This window comes from Halichoeres trimaculatus, unplaced genomic scaffold (assembly GCF_033239565.1).
Source record: "Halichoeres trimaculatus isolate MK-OKI-2021-1 unplaced genomic scaffold, fHalTri1.1 fHalTri1_scaffold_8, whole genome shotgun sequence".
Lineage (NCBI taxonomy): Eukaryota > Metazoa > Chordata > Actinopteri > Labriformes > Labridae > Halichoeres > Halichoeres trimaculatus.
Genome location: NW_027437186.1, coordinates 27,674,085 through 27,692,753, shown reverse-complemented (window position 1 = coordinate 27,692,753; position 18,669 = coordinate 27,674,085). Strand labels below are relative to the sequence as shown.

The 18,669-nt window shown below is 39.9% G+C and overlaps 1 protein-coding gene across 4 annotated transcripts in view; it reads right to left on the bottom strand.

The window, feature by feature from the left end:
- The window catches only part of arid4b (AT-rich interaction domain 4B), a 60,028-nt gene extending 41,492 nt beyond the window's left edge, over nt 1-18,536 (bottom strand). For all 4 annotated transcript variants that reach the window (XM_074675387.1, XM_074675389.1, XM_074675390.1 and 1 more), the window contains exons 1-2: nt 18,340-18,536; nt 15,084-15,123 (exon numbers count right to left, since the gene is read on the bottom strand). In XM_074675387.1, coding sequence (XP_074531488.1) covers nt 15,084-15,089 — 6 coding nt within the window. In that variant the 5' untranslated portion in view covers nt 15,090-15,123; nt 18,340-18,536. The remainder of the gene's footprint in view (nt 1-15,083; nt 15,124-18,339) is intronic.
- Nucleotides 18,537-18,669: the final 133 nt, after the last annotated feature.

The following is an 18,669-nucleotide window of genomic DNA, read 5'->3' as shown; positions in this document are numbered from 1 at the left end:
AAAAGCCATGGATCACTATGGATCCAGCATGCTTTGCACAACAAAACAGCAGCTAACTATGACTTCAAGCACTATTTTTGGGATACAGTAACACAATAAAACACCTCTCTCTGTAGTTTTTCTACTGGTATAATGGTCATATTTGTATTGAGACACAGAATTAACTGTTTTTTTTCCACATCTCAGTCCCAAACATGTTTATTTTCTATCCTCCCATCACGCTCTCTCAGTCTCTCCAAACAGCTCCGTCCTCAGGCTTTGGGGCATTTGAGGAGAGATATTGATTGTTTTCTATTTTGCATCAATGCTCTCTGCCTCCCCAACATCATGACTAATTTAAACCTAATGGGAAAATAACACTCAGAAGAGAGGATACTAGTATCACACACAATCTGACAAACATGACAAGTGCATGATGAGGCCATGAAGAAGTGAAAACTCGACAGGTGAGGAGGAGGTGGTGTTGGAGACTGACAGAGGACATAACAGTCTCCAAATGTGAGGTGAGCTTCAGGTAGCTTAGCAGAGAAACAGCTGAAAGCATTTTCATCACACTAAAAACCCTAAACTGTTCCCACAAGGACGACAAAGAGAGTCCAGGTTTTAGTCTGAGCTGAGAACCATCCCTGATCCAGCTGCTGCAAACTCTCACACATACTTGTACCGTGACTGAGCCGCTGGAATAGTTTGGACCCTTGACATACTTAAACTGTTTGCAGATCAGCATTTTCCCCTGAACAAATCTGCTCCAATCAGGGAGTTACATAAGAGCAGAAATCCTGCTCTAAATCAGACTCTTTGTTTATTATCACCCATTTGGCTGCACGTGCCCACACTGTAAAAAAAACGACCTACTACTTCTCTCAAACTCTGAGCACGCGATCAAACCCTTGAGTAAAGCAAACAGGAGCTAAAGGTCTTATAGAGGGGTGTCATGTTGACAGAGTATGAGCAGAGCTGAGGTCTGCAGCTTTAGGAGGAGAAAGAGCTGCAGGTTTTACAGGTATAACATGACTCTGAACAGCATGCATCAACTGACACATTACGCTTATTTTCTGTTTTAATCAACAGTACTATAAATGGGTTTGTTGTAGTTTTATATGGTTTAAGACTCCTGTCTTTAAACCCCCTCATTTTAACCTCAGTCTAAGAAACTCCTCTTAAGCTACTGTCTCTTTAAAAAAAAATCAAGGCACTTTGGAGCTCAGCGTTCAAAAGCATGCCGTAACTCTCCTCCACTGTAAGCAAGCTACAAAGTCATCATCATGAGCTACGCTGTTCATAACAGGGGTGTGCCATGTCATAGCGTTTACAATAACACTGGCATGAATTTTTTGATGATAACAATTTGCCATCTCGTGATATTTACACTGTAGGGACAGGAGTACTACTACCTACATAACAACAATTTCTGAGAGCGAGAGCAGCACAGCAGCAATGACTTTGTCCGTCTCTCTTTGTCAGTCAAAGAAAAATGATGGCCCAATAATTTGGAGATGATCTTGGTTCCATGTGTTAGATGACCAGCAGCAAAACATGTTCTGCAAATAACGTCTGAAACCTATTGCTGAAATGCTGTCACAAGTTTGGTGCAGAATAAAACAGTAAAAATGGAGGACTCTGTGGAGAGTGATAGCGAGCCGAAAATGCCGGCAAGATGGGGAGAAAAAACATTTTCCTGTTCCTTGAAAGTGTACCACATCAGCCAATCACAAATTGTTGTGGTTGCAAGGAGAGAGGGGAAGTTTGGGGAATTGGCAGAGGGACAACATGCGTGAAAGTGAGTTTTAATCAATCTGTGACTTTTAGTGTGTTTGGATGACAACGTTGGTGTGAAGTTTTTTTTGTGTGTGTGTGTGTGTGTGTGTGTCAGAGCAATCAGGCAATTCATGACAGTTATTCTCTAAAGTTTTACTAAGAGACCTGATGGTTTTGTTGATAGTCACACAAAACTCCTTGAAATTTTCTGTGTTTTATACAAATAATACAAGACAAGATCAACCTTGTTTGCAATATTCATGTCTGAACATATTCAAAAAAGGAGTTATTTGTGAAAATCAGGATTGTTAGAACAAAACATTTTAATGCGACATGAAAATTGAGCTATTACATGATTTTACTTGCATTTGGTGTGAACACATTTTTATCATCATTAAAAAAATGACTTTAACCTATTTCTATAGCCATTGCTTGTTTGTCAAAATGCTATTAAGGAATGTGTTTTAAAAAGAATGACCTACAATTATTTTCTGTTTTTATACTGTAACTCTTGGGTTTTAGGTTTCTGTTAGCTTTAAAAGGTTTAAAATTTATTCATTATCTCTTCCTGTATTTAAAACCCTACATCTTAATCTACGTCTAAAACATAGATTAAAATATTGGGTTTCAATCTATGTCTAAAACATTCCATTCAGTTACTGTCTCTTCAAGAAACATCAAGTCACTTTTAAACTTGGCATTCAAAGGCATTCCAAAACCCTCTTCCACTAACAGCAACAAAAATATCTGTTGTTGGTGTGAACACAACAGTACGTCTATAAACAAGTGAGTTTGCGACCATTCTGTTATTTTAATTAATCACATGTGAGTTAAAAAAAAACACGAAATAGAAATGTTAGCATTAAATGTTAACAAAATAACTTGTTTAGAAGAGATAAAATGATATCAGCCCTGTTCCCAACACACTAGGACACCCTTCATGTTAATATCAGACCCTGAGCATAATGATTTATTAAAAAGAGCACAAATACATAAATACGGTTGACCGCCTTTTCTCTACTTTTCATACGAGTGTGGCAAGAAGTTCTCTGACATTTGGCTGGTAGCTAATATAGACAGACGAACAGGTAACATAACAACAACATGAGAGCTTAAAACATCCAACTTATATTTTAAGCTTTTTTTTTAATTATCGTAACTTAACTTTCAAGCATAAATGCTGTTGGCTTGTCAAATTAAAACATTATTCAAGTAATATCAAAAATTAAAAAAGGGTTGTCCTGATCAGGTGTTTTTGCCTGAGAGTTTAAGTCATTTAATTTTGAGTATCTGCTGATACCGATTCCCGATCCGATACTTCTACTCCCATACATCACGCTTTCAGCTTTAAGCTCCTGCCATGTTCTGCTCTGCTTTACTATGTTCAACCAAAAGTGTCACTGCAGCAAATTAATGTCATGCCCTGGGTTGTTTCTGTGTTCCCTCATCGGGATGTGGTGTGTGATTCCATGAGAGTTTGTAACCACGTAATCGACCCCGATTTTAGATCAGGTGATCAGGACATCCCTAAATTTCATTATTGAGGGGGCGATTTCTTCAATTGTAATGGAGCATAAATTGGACAAATTAGTAATACTATGACAAATTTGCATCAAAAATCGCACCATGCTGTGATTTGAGTGTATCTTGAGAAAACTGACCACATAAAAAGTAATCAAAAAAGTGTTCATCAACAGGGTGAAAACAGCGACACATCCAGACTAATTGCGATGTCCATGTTTAAAAGGCCATGAGCTCGTCACAGTCAAGCCAGGACAAGTCTCGTCTCCTCCAGCGTCTCTGGGAGTCTGACGGATGGGATTCAGGGGCAGAGTCCAGTGCACTTCAGCCTCCCCTCCTCTCAGATAAACACCTCATTAGTCCTCAGCGTAGTCTGGCCTCAGAAACAGCTGCCCCTGCCAACACCAGGTTTACATGTCGCAGGAGCCATTTCCCCGAGCTAGCCGGCGCTTTTGTGAGTCGTTGGACTGCAACTGTGCGAGCCCCTCTGTCATACTAATACTCATCTCTGTTTGCTCCCCAGCTTTTAAGCCTGTTTCTTTCTTCTTCTTTCATACCACTGAGTCAGGGAGCAGCTGGGTTATCTACACAGCTGTGGCTGCAAAACCTCCCGACGTAACCAAGCGGGGCTGATTTCACACAACAGAGTCCAGATCTACATTTGTGGAGCTCACATGCCAACACAAACACAAGACAGTTTGTTGTTTCCACGAATACGCCCCACCTCCCAGTGTTCAGCTGCAACTCTGAAAGAAAACTCCACTCTTGGATTGGGTTGCCATTTAGCCTTCAGCTGTCTGCAGAAAATACTGTCTCCTTTTTTTTCATCACTCCTGCCAGCGCTGAGCAACAGACAACGCTCCCCCGCCTCAGAAGTTCACCCAATCAAGATGACTAAGCTCAGAGAGGCGGAATTCCTGCGCCTTTGGGGAGGCGTAACATCCTCTCACTAACTTAAAATAAAAACACAACACCAGCTCCTCACAAGAGCCGCTCTCATCCAAGATCCTGTCATAAAGAGAGCAGAGCCCAATTCATCAGCAGCCTCCAGCGCCACTTCAGCGTCTGCATGCAGGAGACAAAGTAATACAAGTCAAGGAGCTTTCTGTCTGTTCACCTGCAGCACTCCCAAAAACTCTGCAGACCGTCTGTTTCATTAAAACACCTGACCAAACCCACGGGTTACTGAAACAAACCTGAAGCATCTGAACAATGTGGATCTGCTTTGTTTTCATGCAACACACTTGAGTAAATAAAAAAAAAACAAATAGTAGGAAATCAAGCAACAAACGCTTTCTAAAAACTGAGATTAAAACCTCTTAACCCCTAAATAAAATCCCAAAATTGCATTTGTTTCTAACAAAACCACAATTCTAGCATCTATTCTTCAATCTGAGTCCATCTGAACACATTGTACCCTCTAAGTTTACAACATATGTAAATGAAAGCCTCTGAGTCTGTTATGCCTGACTGCAAATGATTCAAATGTCAAACTAGTTATCCATAAGGGTACATTACCCATAAGGCTTTACCTGTACTACTACAGTGTTAATTGCTCTGCAGTAATCATGAGGACGTTCTCAGAAATCAGTCAAAGATGCAAACATTTCACATGAGATCTGGACTTTAATTTATCCATGCAATAAACTCTTCCTTCCCCTCCACAAAGGAACAATCTGAAACAAATTAGAGATGATGGAGCATCAGCGCTGTTAGCCATAAAGCACCTCCGTCCTCCAGCATTTCAACAACCTCACTGATTACCTGAGCACCGAGTGTCTCTCTATCTAAGAATAAAAAGAAACTGCATTTAGAGAGCACTCTGAAATCATTGCAGCTTTACTCAAACAAAACGCAACAACAGAATGAGATCGCTTTCTGCTCAATAAAGACTCTCTGGTCATGAAAAATTGAACAGCCAGCTCCACAGAGCACCAGCTGAAAATAAGCTGCTGCTTATAGTGCAGTTCTTGGACAGCCGGAGTGACTGTGGCAGTTTTCTTTTCTTCCACTCAGTGAGAAGATGCTTCCTGGGAGCTATCCGAGGAAAAGCTGCAGATTTAAAACTAAAGGCACGGCTCTGTGAGGATATATGAGGATATATGTAATCTGCTGACTAATTCACAACAGTGCATGATCTCTCTTTAGTTCGGTCTTTGGGGAGGGGCTCAGGGAATCCCTGATCAGAGGATGCATGCACATACACACCGCTGAAACACTCATGTAGCAAGGTCTGCCAGAAGACAGATGAACCCACATTCATCAGCCTACAGTCGTACTATTTGCAGACTTTTAACTTTCTGCAGGAGCTCAAATCATTCCTTCCAAATCATAAACATCACTGGGTGAAATCCCACTCTGTTTGAATTTCTCAGACTCAATCTCAGCCTAACCGCCCCAATGATGTCAGCTGTAACACTCACATCATTACAGACAAATAACCAGAGGTGAAGTGTAACTAAACACTTTTACTGAAGCACTTTACTTAAGGACAATTTCCTGGAGTATTCCCACATCATGAATTTTTATGCTCCTGCTACAGATACACAGACTGTGCAATTTACTTCACTAAATCTGTTTGTAAGATACTCAGCTGGGCAAAGACTTCAGCAGTTTAGGGCCAAATCAAACCAGAATCATGTTCAGAGTTTAAAGATGCATTCCTGATATGTTTGGTATTTTCAGCTAAAAACTGGATAACTCCAGATTATTGCGCCTCATTTGTTTACATGCACCGTTCTTTCTGTGAGAACTCCAGAGATGAAACAGGGTCATGTGAGGCTGCGTGTTGCTCTCTCCCTGACATGCCGTAATCTTCATAATATCCTGTAGTGAGTGATGAGAAATTGCTTTCATATCCTGTCGTGGCTGCATGTTTGAGATCAGAGGGGAGAGTTTCTGTGAACTTTTCTTCTTATGTGTGTGATGCAACTTGATTTTTAGAAGCTGTTAGGATTTCAAAGTCCTGCAGTCTGAGTCTGGTCTGATAGACGGTCTAATGAGGCGTGAAGGACGGTGGGTGTGAAGCACAGACTGTTTAATACACAGACAGAGCCTCTGTGCTGTCACCCATCTGTTTCTAGAGCCAAGGCTGAACTCATCCTAACTTTGTTCGAGTTCTGAGGAGGTAAAGAGGAAGGACTAAAGCCTCTTCGCTAACAGCTACAGGGTGCCCACAAGGGGCAACATCGGGTTTAGAAAAATGAAGCCTATGTGGAAGCGCTAAAAGTTGCAGTTCATCAGAAACTTGCTTGAAGCTGGCTGCAGAAAGACCGAAAACCACATACATAGCAAGCCCAAAAAAATAAAAAAATAAAAGAGTTTTACATTGTTAAAAACCTATTTACAGCCTGGTCCAAAAAACATCTTGGGTCCTAAATGCTAATTTTGCAGCTGATGTTGCAGAGACCACGTCCATGTTTTATACAGTCTATGGGTGGCCACCTGTCTAGGGATGGGTACCGAATTAGGTACTTTTAAAGGTACAGGCCAAATTCTGTATGTAGTACAGAGTACTGATTCACAAAAAATTAAAAAGGAACCATGTTTAGGTACCTTAATCCATCCTTGTGACCGTGAAAGAGTGGAAGAGAAGGTGATTTTCCTTTCTAGACATGAACACAGCACTGCAAGGTTGTATTTTGAAGAATAAATATGTAAAATTGAAAAACATAGGGATTTTATAATCAAAAAATATATATTTATAACCACGTAAACAAACAAAAGTACTGAAAAATGGTAGCACTGAATGCCGATACCTATTGCCAGGTACCAGGTACCCGGCATCGGTGCCATGTCGTTTCAAATGTGAAAGGTAATCCCTACACCTGTCAGTCAATCCAGTCATTATCTTATATGGACAAACTTCGAAAACATAAGCCATAGTTATGGGTATGTCTGTTGTTTCTAATTCCAGAGACACTTGTGAAACTGCATTTTTTTTTACAAGTTATGTTATTTGGGGATTTTTTGACTTAATTAGACAGGACAGCTGATGGAAGACAGGAAAAGTGGGGGGTAGAGGGCAAAGGAAGACTTGTAACAAAGGACGGAGTCCAGGGGGAACCTATTAAAAGAGGACTACAGCATTAACACAAAGTATTGATCTAAAGACGATTTCAGCCTTGTGGTTTTGAGGCAACTTGATGTGCTTAAAATTTCCAAATGATATACTTTTAAGTTTGAGTGGATTAATGTGTAACGAACTGATGGCTGTTGGGATGTCTGTAGGATATCAGGATATCAGGATATGACAGTGGTTTGAGTCGGGGTTGGTCCCCTGGTGGGTGGCCCAGGTTTGATCTGCAGCCTCCTGCATATTGCTCCCTGCCCTTGCCTTGTTTCCTGCTCTACCTTGTGCAGGTGGGCAAAGGAAGGTGAAACTGAAGAGACTGGTAAAGAAGAGCTATGGCCAAGCTGTTATCTCTGATGTCTCAGCCCTTTCAGAAGACTTTTTACCTTTATGTTTTAGTCTGTGCACATTTGCTATGCATGTTTTAGTTCTTCACATATTTCTTGGGGTTAAATAGTCCTGTACTTATTTTTTTCTGGGTTACACTTGTTATATGATTCTATTTTGTACAGTCTGTAAATTTGCCCGGTGTGGGACAAAAGGAGTCTGTCATCTCATCTTATCCACGGTCCGATGCTCTCTGTTTAAAAGCAGAAAAATAACTTTAAAAACAAAAATGATACAAAGAGTGACTCACAAATATTTTGGCGAGTCTGAGGATGAGTAAGTTGGCTCAAAGCATCACTTTGTGCCAAATAAACCTTTGAACAGAAGTGTCCTGATGTGCAGGAATTCATCTTCGACTTTCCAGCACTTAGTGAAAACTGTTTCTCAAAACTGTACTGAAACTTTTTTATTTTCGTATTTCATTCAGTGATTCATTTGAATTTTAACTTAAGGTATGATGCTCTAGCTGCTTTTGTAATGGTTTTATCACTGCAGGTTGCCCTTTGATCATCTCTTGAAAAATAAATTAAGGTTGATTGATCGACAAACAGCAACAACAGGGTTAAAAACTGTTGTCAAACCTTCGTTTGGTCCCCACCTTCCTGTTAACTTTCAGTTTCCTGTCATTGCTGGGTGAAAAAAATGCGTGAATCATCTGATGCTCTTTTTTTTCCTCTTTGAATCAGTCAACTAGTTTTTGTTTCACTTCACTCTTGGGAGATTTTAGGTCGTGGCTGTTGCCATATGGCCGGCTATAATCCACACTGTACTCCTTTCAGAGCTGAAGTGACATGCATGCTATTGTTATGAAGGATGTGTCGCGGCTGCTCGATGCCGTGTTTCAAGTTACGCAACAACACAGGATCGTGTAGGAGCGTGAACTAGTTTTGAATCAGGTGAGGAGGATGACATAACATGTAAAAGTGTGACAAATCTTTTATCATTATTATTAATCCAGTATTTATGATCCCTTAATAGACAAATGAAACATCTCTTTTACAACTCCTTCAGTCTTTATGCAGTGAGACTGAAATATCATAAACAAAGCTTTCTGACGCTTTCTGCTGCGCTGTAATGAAAAGGCTTTTAGGCCAAACAAAGGAACATGCAAGAGGCACGCAGGAAAGAATTAAGCTCCCTCCCAGCCTGGCTCACACGTACAATAATCCTGCTGTGAATCACCTCTTTGTCCGAGCCGGAGTCACCACAGTCACAGCCACTGGTGCTTCAGCAGGGCAGTCGAGGCAGCTTTAGAAACAATCATTACACCGTTTCCTTACATGTTTACAGACGAAAAGTGTATCTCGTAAGCTGAGTGCTTTTAACATCTAATAGGAAAGCTGTGTTGGACTTCTAAAGCACGCAAATAGCTCAATCCCAGATGCTCACAATCTGAAATCACTCACTTAACATATGGACTCTAATGCACAGCAGCTCCAAAATGCAAATGTCTTGTTTTGCATACGCTTTCTGTTGAGTTGTACTCACTGAGGGACTTTAAGTTTGCCTTTTTTTTCCTCTTAAAGAACATGCTGACTCCAGTACTCGTACAATACCTCAATTTCAGCTGTAATCAGTCCACAAACCTCTGTCCTGCACACAGGCACAAATCAACTCGTATTACACCCTCTCTGCTCAATGTCTTCACACCTTCAGTGATGGAATCACCTGAACTTGACGACCTGCTCCTCAAAGGATGAAGCGTATCACCACAGCACCACTCGCTGTTAGCTTCTCTTAATGCAGGAATAACTTGACGTTTCTCTGACAAACAGCTTCAATCAGAAAATTTCTGACATATAAAAAACCTTTGTGTTTGATGGACAAGTTGGAGGACTCACAGAAGGCAGATTTGAATCACGGTGATGAAGAGAAGAATATTAAAGTATCAGTTATTTTACCTCCAGAGCCTCAGAAGACATTATGAACCAGTTTTTACAGAACCATCAAACACTGCTTTTTACTCACAACACTTCCACTTTTTAACTCCTGTTTCAGAGCTGCAAGGAAAAACTGGTTTAATCTTGAAACACCAGTTAAAGAAAAACTAAACTAAGTGATTTCTTTTGAGGCTGAGCACTTAGCTTCTGCCAATCTGGGCTGGTATTCCTCACTCCTTCACTTTTCACAAAAACAGGTCTCATCTTTGACTAAAGAAATATAATTAAGAGGTCTTAAAAAACTGGTAAAAGCAGCTCCACATAGTCAGGAAGTTCTTTTATGGCACTGTTAGTGTGCGTGATGCTTACACACACAACATTTTGCATTCTAACACTTAAATAAGTTGATTGTTTTTGCAGTTTCGTCTCTTTTATTATCTTATTAATCCGTATCAATACAATGCTTTTGTGTCCCTCTAAGGGATGTGCATTTCAAGCCAATATACTAACCACTGTTCACTGGTAATTCACAGTTAAATCAAATTGTCCCCAGCCCTTCATAAGAACACAAAGATCCAATAACATCTAAATTGTTGGCTTTTCTGAAATCTATGTTTTTTTTTATTCTGAATCTCACAGTGCCAAACCCGTTTCACTGGAAACTTGCACTGACGCTTTCTCAAGTTATTTAGATGTTAAAATGTTATTACTTTTTTATTATTTAAAGGCAAAAAGATTGCTTTCAGATTGAGTACTTTTAAGATGAGAAAATAGCTACATGGTTTTATTGTGAAACAATTACTCCAATTCTCAAAATCCCAACTGATTACTAGTTTCTTTAAACTCAATGCTAAGTGTCATTCACATTACCGTGCATTGCAGTCATTGCATTTCACTGCCCAAGTTTCTTGAAATAAGTACACATGGGCAGATTTTTTTACTCTTTAGATGCATCTCAGGTGTCATATTTGTCTCATAACCCTTAATCACCAAATCATCAAACAGGCCATCTAGACTTTTGTTTTCTTGTCCTTAAAAGAGCCATAAACTATGCCCAGAAGTCTCATCTTTTGTTCTTTCAGGAACTGTTTAAACTTTTTTCTCTTGCCCAAATAGTTGAAGAGTTACGGTAATGACAACAGCTTGCCTCAATTATTTCCGGTGATTGGAACGTTGTTGCATGTGGATTACTATCCAGTATAGTGATAACCAGGACATTTCCGTAAAGTTTTTCTTTTCTTCTTTAAGGAGAATTTTCTCACTAGACCAAATAGTTGGGGAGTTACTGTAATTAAAAGAGCACTTTTGAAACAGAAGTGCTGGAGCTCCGATGGGTTTTAAAGAGACTAACTAGAATTATGATATTTTTCCAGACTCATCAGGTGAATGTGACTCATAATGAGTCTAATAAGACTGTTTTGACTTAAAATAATACCTAAAACTTGCTTGGATTTCAGCTTTTGTAGTATAGAGCTCAAAAAGTGTATGATAATAAGGAATCAGCCCACCTGTAGGAACTTCAATGATTCAGATGTAACACACACTTGAAAAAAATGAGTGCGTGAGCTCCTGGAGAGTAAAAGCTGGCAGTGTGAGGAGCATCGCTAAATGAACATAATGAAAATGTGTCTTGTTGCAGACTAATTTAGTGTTGGTGCATGGAGCAGATGCTGCTATGTCTATACTGAGCAGTGAAAGAAGTGAACACTCCTGCAGCATCAATAAGAGCAGATGACTCAGAGCAGCTCTATAAAAAATACAACTAATGCTCCGACATTAAAGCAGAAATGTCACCGTGAAAGCATCACTCCTGTCAGCGCTCATGAAACAAGCCAGTGGAAGAATCATCCAATTTGAGAGTGCTGCTATCCAGCTGGAGAGAATAACAACTGCTCTGAAGGCAACAGTTAAATGAGTTTGCACAGATTAAGCTTCATTCAAGTAGACTCTTGTAGAAGCAGAGCTCGCCTAAGGTAGGAGAGGAGCTGCGTGTGTTAACCCCGTTTTCTTTTTAATCGTCTGAGCCGGCGTTCTACGCTCCCTGTACTGGGTTTCTGGGCAGAATGCTACCGCCTGGCTGGGACACCAGGATCTGTTAACCACAGATCACCACAGATCACCATGATGTTCAGGTCAGGGTTAGAGGCAGGGAGAGTGTGGGTTCTGGAGTCATGATAACGCCGGACTCGCACCAGATCTGTCTCCACACACCAGCAAAGTCATAGACCAAGGAGTCTTCTGAATTCCTACCTTCAAGATGATCCCCACCTGGTTCGTGTTGGGCTATACAACCTCAAACCTGTTGACTCCTGGTCTGGCTCTGCTTATACAATCTGGTTTGGACATAGTTTGTTTTATTTTGAAAGCCAACGGATGTTGCACTGTTGATTCAGGAATTCTTGTCCTGCTCGATCTGCTCTGTTCAAACTGACGCACTGCTGCGGCAGCATACAGCAAAAACAGAAGTCTTGCATATCTGATATGAAGCACAGTTGAGCTTGGGTCCATATTTCTAAAGTGTTTGCGTTCAGGTTCCTGACAGCCACATAAATCTTTCAGGATTAAACTACAGTGACAGCTTTGCACTCCATAGAAAGTTTTGACCTGCTGTGTCAGCGTAATGTTACGTCACATGGCACTGCATTACAACAAAGTTGTAAGAAGATGGCCTTAACATATAATCCAAAGTTTGGCAAACACACATTTAAATAGAGATAATAAATTAGTGCTGGGGTGATATGCTTTTCTCCTGATTCAATTCTTTTACTTTTTTTGGGATGCTGATTTGATTTAAATTGCAACTCTTCGATATTTCAATTTTTAGCAGTTCTTAGTTCGCTTTTTAAACACCAGACCATGTGAAAAAGCTGGATGATGATGACGTCTAACAATTCAGCAGCCATATTTTCCCAAATAATGCACATCATGTGAGTCAGTTTTTCAGATTTATTTAAAGGATCTGACATCACATTACTAGATAGTCGAAGAAAAACATTTCACCCTCTTCTGGAGAAAAGCAGTCACTGCTTTCCAACCCAGCTTCTGAACAAAGCCTAAAATGAAGGATTTAAATTTGAACACCCCCTCTCCAAAAAAAAAAAAAAATCAGGATTTAAATAACATAAAACAAAAAATCCAGATACTTATACGAATCTATTTTTTCTCCTACCACTGCAGACAATCATGTTTTCAAATATGATTAATATGGGTTAAAAGAGCGTTCCTCCAGCCTTGTTGGATCTGAAACTGTTCACTTTAGAGATGAAGCAGGACAAAGTCTCTGTGTTTGGCTTGAGTTTATGTATCCTAATATGACAGATTAACGACAGAAGACAGAAAAATCTGTTTCACAGTTGACAGTTTTCTTCAGAGACCCTAAATGTCCCCAACAATAAAGGCAGGATAAGTTTCCCTCTTTTAATATTCATGACTAAATTACTCTCCTGAAGTATTGGAATCAGAAAAAGAAACCCTTCCCTCGCCATGAACCCTTTCTCAGGATTCTTTTGACATGCTAGAGCAGGTCAAAGCTTCCTGTGAACTGCAAAATTCTCACCAAGATGTAACTTCGCTACAATTATATCAGGACCTGAAAAGAGGAACTAAGATGCATGTGCCGTATCGAATCCTGAAACACATCCAATCTGGGTTGATATCATACTTAAAAGGCGTATTTCTTGTAGCTTAAACCGATTTGGAAGCTGTTTTAGCTTAAGTTGGGTGCACAAGTTGCTGATGCCCTCTATTTCTACTCTTAAAATATGCACTGATATCTGATTTATACTTTTCATCAGCTGCTTTAAAAGTTTAGGTATCTGAAACTGCACTGAAGAGGAGAAGCGTCTGCAAAACATCTCCAAGCAGAGCAACAAAGTGTGAGACAGTTAACTCCATCTATCATTGTGAGGTCTGCTTTGACCTGTCAGGGACTACAGATGGGTATTAGAATGCTGAAATGCTAACCCAGTGCGTTCCAGTTGCCACAAGGAGCTGTGGTCTGTTTTTCATAACAGAATCACAAACTTTTATCTTTAAACTCTCACTTCAGTTGCTGTTGCTGATGCTGTGTTAACACCGTGCTCAGCTAGTAGCTCTGAAGCCGGCCGGCTCATTGGTCAAACCCCTGAATATCTCTGCAAAGCTCTGGATATTTAAGACGCACAGGGATGCAGAGGAGGTAAATAGTAGGAGGGAAGAGAGCTAAGGGAATGCAGTGCAGTGTGCCTTACAGAGACATGGCTGCATAAGGATAAATTCAACCTCACCATCACCACCATGAATTTCATTCAGTGTTTATTTCTTATTAATTTGTACTTTCTAACACTACTCTGATAGTACTTTATTGAGTGACTGTAACAACCGGATTCTCTTGGGATAAATGAATTATTTTTGCAAAGTCTCAGAACTTTGAGAGTGGTGCCGATGCAGACTGAGTTTCACATGAATGGTGTGACAAAAATGTGATAAAAGTTGAGCTCAATTCTCCGATTACATGATGCCTCTGATGCATTTTAACGAGCTGCTTTCTGACACTGCTAATATGTCTATTAGTGGGTAGTGGGATAGTTTGATTAACCACAACAAGCAGAACATCATTAGAGCCAAAGCGACAGGCTACAAATCGCAATGAGAGCAGCTTTTAATTTGTTCCCTACGATCACAAAGCCTTGCATATCACTCTCTGTGTTTTTATCCTCTTATATCATTATGAGAGCGACATAATATAGAAATATACAGATAACAGGAATCTGTCAGGGTGTCCTCTGTTCCGAGAAACACCTCCGCAGTTTGTGGCTCTACATGACAAGTTAAGACAACAGCATTAAAATGATGCATGGAAACTCTGAGGGAAGATTACAAAGCTTTCATCAAAGCCTATTTCTCAAACAATGACAGCTGTGACTTTTTACAAATTGAACAGAGCCAGAGAAAACAACACCAGCGCTTTGAATATTTAGTAAATTTCACAGCTCATTTATTCTGTTATTCATGTAGCATCGTGCAGCGTACGTGTCGCGTGCATTTAGGGTTCGACTCTTTCTACAAATGAAATCCATCAGTCAACACACGCCGAGGCTCCTTCTCCCTCAACATGTAATTCAATAATATAACCTAACAAAGCAGAACAGCAAAATAACAGTCCACAATCTGGGTTCGCAGAAGCAGCTGAAGCTTTAGGAAACTCATTATCATGCTTATCAAATGAATGTATTACTCTGGGCTTCGTCCAAGCAGCTTGCCTCGCTGTGTTTGAACAAGACCAAAAGTGACATTTAGTGAAAGTTCACACTTGCAGTGAGGGGAGGCCATGCATGTGAAATATTGATATAACATTTTACAAGTGATTTGCATGGTTTTAACGTTTTTGCACAGGAGTTGAAGGGAAATGCACGAGCAGTACTGATTTAAAAGAGTTTCCCCTGAGGTGCTGAACGCATGCATGGGAAGAAAATGAATGAACATACCTTCATCTCTCTATGAGTCCTCTAGGTGACCAGTGTAACGCTGAAAAACAGAGGTGAGAGAGGCGGTTAGGCTTTACAGACAGTCTGCCACAACAAGACACGGCTCTGTTATGATGACATCACTTGTTCTGCTGGATGCAATGAAAGAGCTGGGCGTAAAGGCAAAAAACACAGCGTCTGCACATGTTACCTCATCCAGCGCAGGGTGTAATTGATTTAACAGAGGTTAATTTGCTTAAATAATCCCAGCTAATGCAATACAGGTAATAGCTCGTGTGTGCTTGCAATCCCAAAAATATCTGTGTTGCAAAGTAAACCGAGGCAGGCTGATCACTCTCATCGCAAAGCCGTTTATGTAATAGCAAGTCAGCAAGCAGGCAGGCAGCAGGCAGAGCTGGTTTAAGGCTATACAGAAAGTAGAGCTTGTGGGCTGTACTAGTCCCCGGACAAAGAGGAGATGTGCACAAATGCACGGATGATTAAGAGGTTAAAGATACAGTAAAAGGCGCACGGTGCTCGGGTCTCTGGCAGCGTGGTGCTCCTGCTGTCTGCACCAACGCTACAGCAGAGGATGACGCCATTTCTGTAACTAGCTGACAGTCGGTCTAAAAAGGAAAGCACTTGAGCACAAATACTGTAAAATCAAAGCACGATGTTGGCATTTCACCTGCAATATCCCGCATCTGTTTTCGAAGAGTGTGTCTTTGTTAGAAGAGAGAAAAACAGCCGCACACAGCTCATTTTCGCTTCCCCTCCTCGTCTGCAGATAGTGCACTCGACAGCAGAAACGGGAGCGATAATAACACAGCCACAGAGCAGGACCTTTAAAACGCTGTCATGTTAAAGCTGTGTGCGTAACAGCAGCTGAACAAAGTGAGAGTCAGCCATGCAGCTCTGGTTAACTTCACAAAATGTTCTCTGTATGCTGCCGCTGCCGCTGCTCCGGCTTTTCGCTGACTGCTCACGGATCCTCACAAAGAAACAAGTCGACGTTCGCAACAAGGTCAAGCTCAGAGAAGACTTAGCAACACGGCGACAACACACAACATATTTTATTGTTCTAACAAAAGCCAAGGTCGCAGCCCTCGTTTGTGGATCGTGAATGATCGCAGGGGGAGTACAATGTCATCCGCCCCAGACGATTCCTGCGAGTGAGTGATTGTTGACCACCAGCGACAATAATGCACAACCCGAGACCAACAACCTGCTACAGCGCTTAAATAACACGTTTATAACCCGTTCCAGCTCCAGAAATGTGAATAAAAGTATTCAACCCGACACAGTTTAAAGAATAACACTTATTTTCTTTAAAGCAGAGAGGAAAATAGTCCACCTCCTGTCCGGTAATCCAGCCATCTCTGATCAAACTGACGAGTTATTCTGTTAGGAGGAAGCTCATCTGAAACAACCAACAGCAAACAAGTCAATCCGGAGAGGCTAATGTACGGTGGCCCTGAAGGTCAACTGCAAAAACGTATCATGTGAAAAAAATAATAATAATAATAAGTTAATGTCCAAAGATAATAACAAAAAAAAAAAAAAAAAGAAAAGTCTCATATCGTCCTTACAAAAAATTGAGTTCCTCAAAAGTTTAAATCAGTGCTTTAAATCAATGTTTTTTAAAATCCCATTGAAAAGTGACAATTTTTCAAATATTTTTGTCATTCACAAGTCTTCTGTTTCAGTTTAACTAAGTATTTTTTGTTTGTTTTTCGTTTTATGTTAACATGATATATATTGTTTTACAGTTACTAAAATGCTTTTACCAGCAATGCTGATCTGATTTACTTATTATTGTTATTATTGATATTATCATAATAATAATAATTATTATTATTATCTTGTTTTATTACTGCATTGTGATTACTTTTTCATGTCATCAAATATTTAAGTGTTTCATTGGTGCTTTTTTATGGATGCTTTCTTCCTGCATAGAAATGTTTTTGTATATTGAGAAAGATTTGTTGTTTTCCACGTTCTTGTTGAAAATATTACTGTTTTTATTACTGTTACTTTCCTGAATATTTCTGCACTTATTTAAAAGATTTTAGTTGTTCATGAAATATATTATGGGTTCATGGTCTTAATTTGAATGTATTGTTACATACTAAAAATACTTTTGCCAATCTAAGTTTTTGTATTCTGTCAACCATTTTTTTACATTGCATTATATCTTTTAGGACGTTTTTATAGAACATATTTGCATCCAAGAAATTTTTTCGGGTTTTGAAATATTTTTTGCAATTCCTTTAACATATATTTGCCATTCATGAACATTCTTTTTTCTTATTTGCTTTCAAAAAGTATTTTTGCATTCTAAGAGGTGTCTTAACCCTTAAATCACATCAAATGTCTTATTTCATTAACTTTTTTCCAGATTTTTTTTTCCCCAACCGTGAAATATATCTAAGGTTCTCGTTTCTTCTTCTCCTTATTATCATTATTATTACTAATAATAATATTAACATTATTATTATTATTATTATTATTTAGTAACATAATATTTCTGAGTTTTGAGAGATGCTTTTACCCTTCATGACATCAATTTGTGATTTGTTTCCCTTCAGTGAAATGTTTTTCTAAGTCAGTGCGGTTGACCTTTAGGGCCACCGTACTAACGATTATGGGGAACAGGAAAAAAGACTGACGAAAAATAACGATAAAGAAGAGTCAGCAATAAATAAATAACAAAATGAGATAATAGAAAGATATTTATAACAAGAGGGGGATTAAAATAAAGTACAGCTGTACAAATAAAAAGCCTAACTGTGCAGTCAACCTCGCGGCTCGACAGAATCACATCCAACAGCCATGTCATTCATGTACGCATCAACATAATGTGATCATGTATGTCCAGTGTGTTAGAGACAACACGTCAAACACATCACTCTTGAGCTACAAAGAGGTGATTCGCGTTTAAATCGGAGCAGAATGACAGGCAGAGCTCGACGACAACCTCCCGAGGATTCCTCCGTTCAACAACACAACACTCCGTTGCGTCCAGCAGGCTTGAAACTCTCCAACCCCGGAGTAACACCGCCTTTCACTGCACTCATCGGCTCTATTTGGTGTCTACAGCCTACCTTCCACGCTTGGTTGACTTTTAGAAGCTAAATTCATTCATTCATAACCCAAAATCCTTCCAGATTTACTTAACAAGTTAAAAAACGTCAAGGTTGCCTTGGTGGCAGCAGAGAAGTAAGCTAGTAAAAAATGTTCAAATAGCGATGGCTGTGCAGAACAAAAGCAGGCTTACCTGTGCTGTCAAGTTGAGAAACACTCCTATTCTTCGACGAAAGCGTGTTAGTAATCCATAGGAACATTTATGTTAGAGATCCGTCGGATTTAAACGTCGTTGATGTTGGCTGTGGATGGTAAAAGTCGTTTTCGCAGAGCTGCTGATGAGTAGCTCTTCTAGCTTAGCTCTTTCTGTGATCCTCCAGGGAATGATTGACAGGAGCATTAGCCCACCTCCAGGACAACCAAGCGCGTTCATTGGCTCACACAGTGAAAGAAAGCACCCTAGCGTTCGCAGATTGGCTGATCGTGGAGAAAAATATCCAAGGTAAAGTGTACAAAGAGACCA